Genomic DNA, 11,357 nt, shown 5'->3' with positions numbered 1-11,357 from the left:
AAATAATAAAAATTTTAAAGAAGTTTTTATGTATATGAGTATTTTGCCTGCATATATGTAAGTGTACCTATGTGTGCAAAACCTATGGAGGCTAGAAGAGGGTGCTGGATTCCCTGGAGCTGGCCCTGTGGGTCCTGGGAACTGAATCCAAGTCCCCTGCAAGCCTGCAAGACTAGACAGTTCTCTGAGCCATCTCTCCAGCCCTGTTCTTGCTTTTTCTTTTCTTTTTGAGACAGGGTCTCTCTATAGCCCCAACTGGCCTGGAACTTGCTATGTAGACCAGGCTTGACTTGAACTCATAGAGATCTGCCTGCCTCTGCCTCCCCAGTGCTGGAATTAAAGGCGTGCACCACCACACCCGGTGCATTTTATTATTTTTATTTTATGTGTAAGCATCTATTGCCTGCATGTAGGCAAGTGCATCCACGTAGTGCAATGCCCATGGAGGTCAGAAGAGGCTGTCGGATCCCCTGGGACTGGAGCTATGGACAGTTGTTTGCTGCCATGTGGGTGCTGGGATTCAAGCCCAGGTCTTCTGCAAGAACAACCAGTGTTCTCAGCCACTGAGCCATCTCTCCAGCCCAACTCTTCTAATATTTAAAAAAATATTTTATTATTTATTTATTTATTCATTTATTTATTGTCTTTTTGAGACAGGGTCTCCCTGCTGCCACAGCTATGGAGATCAGGCTGGCCTTGATCTCATAGAGATCTGCCTGCCTCTGCCTCCAGAGTGCTAGAATTAAAGGCATGTGCCACCACACCCGGCTTATTTATTATTTTTTTATTTTATGTGTATGAATGTGTTGCCTGCATGTATGTGAGTGCAATGCCCACAGAGGTCAGAATAGGGCATTGGATTCCCTGGAACTGGAGTCAGGGACAGTTGTTAGCTGCCATGTGGATGCTGGGAACCAGTGCTCTTAACCACTGAGCTATCTCTTCAAGCCCCCTTCTAATCTTCTAATCTTTTACCTAAAAGGACACTCACCTCAGTGTCCCCCTTGAGTCTCAAACCCTATACCTTTCATAATCTTCTCCTGCCTCTCCCCTCTATGAGGCGGAATTCCCTTTGCAGTCCCCTGAGTTCTGCCTAGGCCCTCTGAGCCTCAGCTCTAGTCTGCTGTATTATAGCATTCAGAGTTTGCCACCTGCCTGTGAACTCCTCCCTAGGAGCAACACAGGCCCACAGGCCAAATACCAGTCTTCCTGACTTTTCTTGGCTAGAGCAGGAACTCAAGCCATGGGTGATTTTACTGTGTGACCTTGGGCAAGCCACATAACCTCTCAGAGACTGTTCTATAGTGACATTACAGCTTTCTTTTCCAGAGCTGCTGGGTGACTAAGGAGCCCAGAATACAGGGCCTGACCCGCAGACCATGTATCAGAGTCTTGCCTGTCTCCTTCCTTGCCCAGGGCAGCCTTGCTCACCTGCTCAGCATGTCAGAGAGGATGTCCAGGGCTTCCAGCTGTACAGCCACATCCTCCTGCTGGGCGATGGCACTGGTGAGCTGACCTGTGATCTTGCGGCACACATTAATGGCCAGCCCTGAGCCTGCATAGGGCACAAGGTGGGCAGGGTGAGCCTTGGGCTTGGAAAGATAGCCTCCATCTCTGGTCTGCCTGAGCCCACATCCCCTGGAAGTCTGTGGTCCAGGAAAGCCAGGGCTCCAATGGTCCAAGATTTGACCTGAGTCTGAACCAACTACAATAGTCAAACTGATGACTGAGCTGCTGGCTGGTTCACACCCTTTTACCAGGGTGGTGGGAAAGTTAAACACTTCTTTTATCAATTCTTTGCTGTTAGCAGTGGCCAGGTCCCCAGCTCTGACCAATAAAAAAATCTTCTGTGCTGGAGAGATGTCTCAGTGGTTAAGAACACTGGTTGTTCTTGCAGAAGACCTGGGTTCAAATCCCAGCACCCACATGGCAGCTAACAAACTGCCTGTAACTTCAGTTCCAAGGTATCCAACAGCCTCTTCTGACCTCCACAGGCATTGCACAACATGGGTGGACTTCCCTACATGCAGGCAATACACACATACACATAAAATAAAAATAATAAAAAAATACTAAAAAAAAATCTTCTGAAGTCTTCTGGGAAAATGTGTCTTTTCTTATGAAGGGGAGAGAACATGAACAGAGAATGCAACTCTATTAAGATTGAGCTACAAAATGAATTGCTACAGGGCTGCAGAGATGGCTCAGCGGTTGAGCACTGACTGCTTTTGCAGAGGACCCAGGTTCGATTCCCAGCATCCATATGGCAGCTATGAACCATCCTGAACTCCAGTTCCAGGGGAATCCAGAGCCCTCTTCTGACCTCTGCAGCATTGCCTGACACGGGTGCACTCACATACATGCAGGCAATACACTCATACACATGAAAAATAATAAAAATAAATAAATGAATAAAAAATATTAAAAAAAAAAGAATTACTACAAAAATGGGAGTGGCCAGGCTGCAGATTCAGCTTAGTGGCAGAGCACTTGCCTAGTATATACAAATATACAAGCCCCCGTGTTTGATTCCCAGTACCACCAAAAAGAAGAGGAAGAAGAGGAGGAAGAGGAAGAGGAGGAAAGAGCTATCCCTCCAGAGTTATGGCAGGTCTTTAATCTGCCGTGAGTTAGAGTGCCTTACTTGCATCTATGAACACATTCCTAATATCCATGAATGTAAAATGATATGGGTCTGAATTCTGTACCACCAAGGAACCTCAGGTCCTTTAACTTCTCTGAGAACAGTTTTTTGAAGAAGAGTTGGGGTTTAAACACCTTTAATCCTAGCACTTGGGAGGCAGAGGCAGGTGGATCTTTGGGAGTTTGAGGCCAGCCTAGTCTACATAGTGAGTTTCAGGACAGCTGGGGCTACAGGGAGACCCTGTCTCAGAAAGACAAAAAAAAAAAACAAAAAAACTACGAAACAAACAAACTTTAATAAAGGCTTAAACACAGAGCTAAGAGAAAGAGAGGCTCAGAAGAAAGTAAAGCACACCTGAGAACATGGGCGTGGGTTTCTAAAGAGCAATCACCTGATCCGAGTATTTTAAACCTGTAACTGGGATGAAGATTAGCACCCTGCCTGGGAAGCCTGGGTACCTGTGGCTGCGGGAGGCAGCTCTGAGAGAACTGTCTTAAGGCCAATGCCGGCGATGTCCCGGAGCTGTTCCTTGTCTGATCGCATGTTGGCACAGAGGGTATCCACAATGATCTCCACCTGGTACTCCTTCACTTTGCACACCAGGGGACCCAAACTGATAGAGAGATGGAGAGAGAGATGGAGGGAGGGAAGGAGAAGGGTCCTAAAGCCTCAGGCTTAGCCTGAGTCAGGCTGCCCCTTTCTGTCCCCTCATGCTTCTGGAGCCTCCTCAATGGAGGAAAAGGCCTCAGCTCAACAGGGGACCCTCTGCCTTACTAGGAAAAGCAGTATACCCCAACACCTGTGTTCTTCATCTCACCCTGTGGCTCCACAGTACCACAAAACAACCATTTTTGCACCTAAGTGTGTATGTCAGCATTCCCGGAGACTTACTAAATACAGACTGCTGGGCCACCCCAGAGTATCAGCTGCAGGGGGATTTAGGACGGGCCTGTGCCAAGCAGTTTCCACTTGCTGATGCCTATCAAGCTGAGCCCTGGAGCCAGGCTTCTCAGTGGATCACAATCACCTGGGGACTTGTTAGGGCTATAGAACTAACCCAGATCTCTGGGATCAGGGTGTGCAGTGGCACAGAGACCCCAGACAATCTGAACGAACATGGAGGTTTAAAACTAAATCTCTGGGGGGCTAGAGATCCAGTTCCAGAGGATCCAATGTCCTTTTCTGACCTCTGAGGTAGGCATTACATGGATGTGGTACACATAACATATATGCAGGCAAAAACACATAAAAATAAAAAAATAAAAATATTGCTGGGTGTGGTGGTGCACGCCTGTAGTCCCAGCACTCAGGAGGCAGATGCAGGCAGATCTCTGTGAGTTCAAGGCCAGCCTGGTCTACATAGTGAGTTCCAGGACAGCTGGAGCTACAGAGAGACCCTTCTCAAAAAGACAAAAAAATAAATAAAATTAAGTAGATCCCTCGGTCAACTGGTGTGAGGTGTGGTCTGGATATGGATTTAAAAAATTCTCCTGGTTGGGGCTGGAGAGATGGCTTAGAGGTTAAGAACACTGTTCTTGCAAAAGACCCAGGTTCGATTCCCAGCACACACATGGCAGCTAACAACTGTAACTCCAGTTCCAGGGGATCTGACAGCCTCTGCTGTCCTCCAAGGGCCTTGTACAACACGGGTACACTTACAAACACGTAGGCAATACACACATACACATAAAATAAAAATAATAAATAAAATATTTTAAAAAATTTCTCCTGGTCTTTAGTTGTTGAGAAATGGTTTCAAAATATATAGCCCAGGCTGGCCTCAAACCTGGTTTCCTCCTGCCTCAGCCTCCTGAGTGCTGGGATTATAGGCATATGCCATGGTGCTCAGCCCCTGGGTTGAAGGCTCCTGCCCTAATGTGTATCCACACAGAGATTCTGGAGTCTGCCCTCTGGTTCTCCTGCTCTCCTCACTCCTATGCCCTTGAGCTCATACTCTGTGCATGCCTACCTGACCCTCAGCTGCTGGTACCTGTACCTTTGCCTGGAGATATCAGCAACTGAATGCCCCTTCACCCTATACTAGGAACAGCTCTCAGCCAAAGACGAGAACCAGGGGATTAATATCACAGCATCCTCATCCCATGGGTGGGCAACTCCAAGAGAGGCTGTCTTATGCCAGGCCCCAGAGGCCTCTGGTATAGCTAAAAGTTCAACTCATAGCAAGGCATGGTGGTACATATCTAATCCAAGCACTCTCTAAGGAGGCTGAGGCAAGAGATCACCATGAGTTCAAGGCCAGCCTGGGATACATAATGAAACCCTGTCTCAAAAGACCAAAGTAATAATAATAAATTAATGTTAAAAAAATCTCAACTAATCTAAGACAGCCACTTGCTTAGCCATGCCCACTTCACAGGCTTTCTTCTCCCTCCCACCTCCTTTTCCCTACTCCTTCTATGTTTCCTGGATCACCTCCCACATAACCTTATACTTGAACCTGCAGCTCACAGTCTACTTCTGAGAAACTGGAGCTGAGCCACAGTCCAACCCTACTGTGCCCCCAAGAACTGCCCAGTGATTCACACAGGCTGCAGCCCAGGGGCAGGGGCCCTCCCTGCTGCCATTCCATCTACTCCATCCACTTACCACTTGACAGCCAGGTTCTGCACCTCACCGCTCCTGTCCTCCAGCAGCCTCAGCAGTGTCCGCACCACCTTGCGCTCACTTTCTTCATCCAGTTGGATTGAGTCCTTCTGCAGCTCTGACATCAGGTCACTGGTGGCCATGAACCTGGGAGAGAGAGGGAAGGAGGGCTGTCCAGAAGCTGCTAGGCCTTTGTAGACTGGCCACACCATTTCAGAGTTCCTTAGAAGTGGACCTTAGTATAGGGGTTCAAAGGCAAGTGGGTCATTAAAGCTGTGGGCAGGGTTGAGCCACCTCAACTAGACCAGCAGCCACAGGGTGGGAGACTAGAACAAGCGGACAAGCTAAATAAGTGCTCACAACCTGGGGTAGGGGCTCCTTAAGCTGCCATCTATGCAAATGGGAACCTGGACACATTATTTCCCTTCTCTGAGCCTTAGTTAACCTGTATGGAAAATAGGGTTGAGGCACTGGAGAGATGGCTCACAGGTTAAGAGCACTTACTGCTCTTGCAGAGGGCCAAAGTTCGGTTCCCAGCACCCATATCATGGCTAACAACTGTCCATAACTCCAGTTCCAGGAGATCCAATGCCCTCTTCTGGCCTCTGCAGGCAGCTAGCATGCACATGGTACACATGCATACATATATGGAAGTAAAACATTCATATACATAAAATCGATCCATCAAAAAAAAATTTTAAGGGATGAGGGGGCTAGAGAGATGGTTCAGCAGTTAAAAGTACTTGTTGTTCTTGAAGAAGACCTAAGTTCAGTTCCCAGCACCCACAACAGGTAGCTTACAACCACCTGTAACTCAAATTGCAAGGAATTCAATGCTCTCTTCTGGCCTCCATAGGCACCTGCATGCACATGATACACAGAAAAGCAAGCATATGCATACATTAAAATAAATGAAAATTTTTTAAAAAGAAAAAAAAATGGGGGTGAGAAAAGGGCCTGCCTCTGCTCATGGAATTGTGGGTATCCAGGGTGAGCATCCAATAAATGGAGCACTTATGTCATTTATATCTCACAGCAAAGACTGGCTCATGAATGCCAGAGTGTGGGACAGACACCTCATGGCTGAGTCAGGTGTGGGAAACTACCTGTACCAGATAGGTAGAGAGAGACTGGCCCTGTCCACACTTCAGACAACGAACACAGGCCCGGCCCTCTGCAAACATTTGAACCTGAAGTCTGAATCTGAAACACCAGGTGGGCTTGTTCATCACCAATAGCTCCACCTCAAGCCTTAGTCCATAGGTTGAGGTTGTGGCCCAAGAACATGCATTTCCAAGTTCTTCTTGCCCCACTTTTTTTTTTTTGGCTTTGAGACAGGGTCTCCCTATAGCCCCAGCTGGCCTGGAGCTCACTATGTAGACCAGGCTGGCCTTGTACTCAGAGATCCGCCTTCCTCTACCTCCCGAGTGCTGGGATTAAAGACGTGCGCTGCCATACCCAGCAACCCCACTTTCTTCTCTACCTATTAAACTCCTATTCACCTGTCAAGAATCTAACTCAAATGTTCCAGTCTTGGGGATAATTGGTCACTTTGATCCATCCACATACACCTAAATTTTACTGGTTCCCCTGGACAGGATCTTCTCAAGGCACTTTGTACCCCTCCATTATAGCACTTCTCCCCTGTGCAGTGATGAAAGCATGAGAGCATTTCATTAAGCCACTACCAACACACACATACATACATACACACACACACACACATAGGCAGATACATAGACATACACAGGCACACACACACATACATACACATACATGCACACACAGACACACACACATACATACACAGACACACACTCTACATACCCAGCAGGTTCATCTCTAACACTCCATGCTCAGTAAAGAACAACTCTACAGAGGGTCTAGGAGCAGGGTGAGGGCAGGAGGGTGGGAGCAGGAGACAGCTAGTGCAGAACAGACCTTATAGCCAAATCACCATGGGGAAACCTGAACCCAGAAATCAATGCTTATAAAATATGCCTTAGCATTTCAAAAGCCTGAGTTCCTATAGACGCCCCTCTCTTAGAGAAAGAATGACATTGTGGGGGCAGGGAGGGGTGGTAATTTGATGGGTAAGAGCTTCAGCACAGAAGTTGGTTTTAAGTAAATTTACAGGTCTTGACACTTATCAATGGGGATAATTTCAGCCACCTGCTGGCTTAACTCTGAGTCTGTTTTTCCATGACTAAAATATGAATTTTGGGAGAGATGGCTCAGCAATTAAGAGTATTGGCTGTTCTTGCAGAAGTCCCATGTTTGGTTCCCAACACCCACATGGTGGCTAACAACCATCCATACTCCAGTTCCAGGTGATCTGATGCCTTCTTTGGCCTCCATGGGCACTCCATGCATGTGGTGCACTCACATACACGCAGGCAAACACTCATATACATAAAATAAACTCTTTTAAAACATGAATTTTCTTTGTCCTGCTCCCATAGCATCCCTGAAGGTTTTAATAGGACAACTGGCTCTTTCATTTTTAAGATTTATTTTAATTTTATGGGTATGAGTGTTTTTCATGCATGGAAGTACATCATGTACATGCCGGGTGTTGGAATAGGCCATAAGAGGGTGTTAGATCTCCTGGAACTGAAGTTGCAGGCAGTTGTGGGCAGCCATGTAGGTGCTGGGGACTAAAACCAGGTCTCTGCAAGAGCAGCAAATGCTCTCATCTCTCCAGCCCGGAACAATTTGTTCTAATGTGATGCTGATGAGACAAGTAGGCAGAGAGGCTGTATAGCAACTGGGGGCAAATCAGTTCCCAGACAACTCTCCTGGCTACTCAGACTGCACTTGAGTTTCCACAAAAGGATTTGGAAATTTCAGCCAGATCTCTCAAGCGTACTGGTTTTCCCTATCAGTGTCTGAGCCCCACAAAGCTCGGGACCAAGGTTTCCTGTCCCCTGCTTGGGACCTCCAGGAACTGTGGGCCATAGTCTCCTGTCATCTGAGAGGCAACTCTGTTGAAACACCAAGCCACATGGCACCTAGACAGCTGGTTGGGGGACTCAGCCCCCTGGTATTCAGACTTTTAAAAATAGACACCATTCTCATATGCCCAGGGTGGTTTTAAGTGTCCTCAGCCTGCTGGCAGGGACAGGCTGAAAGGGCTTTTCAGGCCCTGGCTGGTATGGCCAACTCCCTCAGACTCTTCCTGACACTGGAGACCCAGGAGACATGTCCCCTCAGCTCTGGCAAGCCATGTGACCTTGGGCAAGCAAAGTCTCCCTCCAGACCTCTGAAGAACAGGAAGAGCCTGGGCCCAAAGAACATTTTCTTAGCGCCTACCTACCCTGTGCCCCTGTACAGGCTCTAAGCCACCAACAGGAGCCTCGAAAGTGACAGAAACAGAGGGAAGTGCCTAGCCCTGCACTTGATGGGTCCAGAGGCATCTTGATGACAACTGAGTGGGAGCAAGCAATGAAGGTGGGGTGCTGGAGGTGCAAGGTCCAGAGAGGCAGGAGGGTGGGGCAGACCTCCAATACACACAGAATCATACCAACGACCATTCATGAAGCACTTACCTGGTATCTAAGCACATCACAACCACCAACAACCAATAGTAGCTAAGGTTCAGAGGGGTGGAGTAACTTGCCCAATATCACAGAGTCAGGAAGTCATGGCAGCCAGGATCGGAAGCAAGGACAAAGGCTCCAAGGACCTACTACCACCATGGGGACCTGAGGATAGGTGTCAAGGAATGGTTTACAGGATAAAAGCTTCAACCCCCATCCATTATGGCTGGATTCAGAGCCTCACTAAGACATCCACCTCTGTGTTAAGACTTGGTCCTGGCTTTGGCATTGCACTTAGACCCTTCATGGCCCTGAACCTCTGTTTCCTTATCTGTAAAAGGGGGGATAAATGTGACAGAAGACTGAGAGTGGGTGTAGAGTTCAGCTAGCTGGGAGGGTACAGAGCTGGTTCTCGGATAATGAGTCAAGTGAGCCTGTTTCCCCTGCAGATGAGGGGCTATACCAGATGTTCCCATCATTCTCTACAATTCTGTTCCTGTGGTTCTAGACCTCTTAGAGTCAAGTGAGCCTGTTTCCCCTGCAGATGAGGGACTGCATCAGATGTTCCCATCATTCTTCACAGCTCTGGTCCTGTGGTTCTAGAATGCTCGGAAAGGGTACAGGAGAAAAGCATAAGGAAGTAGAATCCCCCCCCCCCCCAACCTTTGCCTCCTGCCTGCAAACCAGACTCAGCCAAGCATCCTTCTTGGGAGAGGGAGTAAGAACTGAGGGGCAGGGGAGAAGGGGTAAGGGATGAAGGGAAGAGACCTGGGGAAGAGAGAGATGAGGGTGTGTAAGATGACCAAGAGACGAAGCAGGAGCACGGTTATGGGTAAGGGGGTGGTCTCGGGAATGGAGTGGTCTCTGGAAGGGCTTAGTCCCTGGATTAGGGTCAGAGGCCTATACTGGGGTCCCAAGCAGAGGCCGAGGAGAGATTAGGATGGACGACCTGAGGGCGCCAATGTGGGGGACCGGCAGGCTGGAGGCAGAAGAGGCGGGAAGAGGTCAGGGGCGGAGTCGACGCAGCTGGGCTGCAGCCCGAGGCCAGCGCGGAGGCCTGGGGCTCCCGCAGGGGTCTGCGGGGGCGGGTCAAGGGCGGCCCCGGGTTGTGGTCCCCAGGAAAGAGCCCCGGGCCCCCTCGGACCGCACCTGAAGTCCTTGTCGCTGGACGTCATCTTCTCCAGCAGGCTGGAGATGTGGAAGGTGGCGGTACTCATGCTGGCTGCGCCGCAGGCCGCGGGCCGGAGTGAATATGGCGGCGCGGTCTCCCCTCCCCATTACCACTCCTCTCCCATGCCACGCCCCCTTCTAGAGCCACGCCCCACCTGCCACGCCCCCGCCGCGGGCGCCTCTGGAGTGGACCCGACTGAAATAGCCGCCTCCGGCCGCCTAGGAGGACTCTGCCGCCAGCCAGGGCTGGAGCGCAGCATCAGCTTGCTCATCCCGGAAACAGGGAGCTCACCACCTAGCACCGAAGCACGACTTCTCCCTAGGGCTCCTGTAGCTCCCAACTCTGCCCAGCTCCCAACTCTGCCCAACTGAATGCATGAACACAGTCTCAATCTCAGGCCGATTCAGCTGTTGGAGCCTTGATGCTTCACTTTGAGTCCGAGCTTTCTCATTCTGTAAGCATTCAGGAAACGGGGTCCATTAAGAAAAGTTGGTCAAGTGAGCCTAAGCATCCCTTGCTGGATCCTCTGAGTTCCCATTCTAGCCTAGACTGATGTGGAGGGTACAATCAGTTACACCAGGGGTCCCCAGTCCCTGCCCCACAACCCTCAGAACTTCAGGGCCGGTTTATTTTTTTATTTTTTATTTTTTTTGGTGTTTTTGAGACAGGGTTTCCCTGTAGCCCCAGCTGGCCTGGAACTCACTATGTAGACCAGGCTGGCCTTGAACTCATAGAGATCCGCCTGCCTCTTCCTCCCGAGTGCTGGGATTAAAGGTATGGGCCACCACACCCGGCTTGGTTTCTTTATTTTATAGTAATTCAGTTGTGCCCTGGAAAGCAAAGGGATTTGCCCAGGGCCACACAGCCAATGGATGATGGAGTCAGGATTGACCTCAAATCCCTAATGCCTTGGGCAGCAGCTCTTCCCTAAAACTGACCAGTTTCCTAGTTAGGTGGTGTGTGTGTGTGTGTGTGTGTGTGTGTGTGTGTGTGTCCTTAGGAGTGTTAAACATGGGTCTGGAGTCCCAAGAAAATGACGATATAACTCAAAATATTTTGGGAAGCAAAAAGTTTTACTTCTGCAGAAGGGTGCACAGCGGTTATAAATCCAGCAAGCAACTACAGGGGGGTGAGCTGTGGGGGTGTCCCACTGAGATTTTATTCTTAACACAAAGGGGTCCTGTGCCTCATTCTAAGTGGTCAGAGCTTGACCTCACATTCTTCCATTGTTGGCTAATTCAAAACTGCACAGCTGATAAGCAAAATGCCGCTTTTGAGAGCAGGAAGCAACTTTGAGTACAAACTTTAATCTTAGAAAAATGCTGACTGGGGAGGGAGTTTTGCCAGATGTTTTGACAAATTTCTTTAAAGATGGAACTTTCTTTTGGGGGGAGGCAGG

At 49.0% G+C, this 11,357-nt stretch overlaps 1 protein-coding gene across 2 annotated transcripts in view; it reads right to left on the bottom strand.

Moving 5' to 3' along the window:
* Cand2 (cullin associated and neddylation dissociated 2 (putative)) overlaps window positions 1–10,057 on the bottom strand; it is a 31,488-nt gene extending 21,431 nt beyond the window's left edge. For both annotated transcript variants that reach the window (XM_008854915.3, XM_029557070.1), the window contains exons 1-4: window positions 9,937–10,057; window positions 5,252–5,395; window positions 3,103–3,257; window positions 1,432–1,555 (exon numbers count right to left, since the gene is read on the bottom strand). In XM_008854915.3, the coding sequence (XP_008853137.1) occupies window positions 1,432–1,555; window positions 3,103–3,257; window positions 5,252–5,395; window positions 9,937–10,004 (491 nt within the window). In that variant the 5' untranslated portion in view covers window positions 10,005–10,057. The remainder of the gene's footprint in view (window positions 1–1,431; window positions 1,556–3,102; window positions 3,258–5,251; window positions 5,396–9,936) is intronic.
* Between the last annotated feature and the right edge of the window lie 1,300 nt (window positions 10,058–11,357).

This window comes from Nannospalax galili, unplaced genomic scaffold (genome assembly GCF_000622305.1).
Source record: "Nannospalax galili isolate Female #2095 unplaced genomic scaffold, S.galili_v1.0 scaffold406, whole genome shotgun sequence".
NCBI lineage: Eukaryota > Metazoa > Chordata > Mammalia > Rodentia > Spalacidae > Nannospalax > Nannospalax galili.
This window is presented reverse-complemented; position numbering and strand designations above follow the sequence as displayed.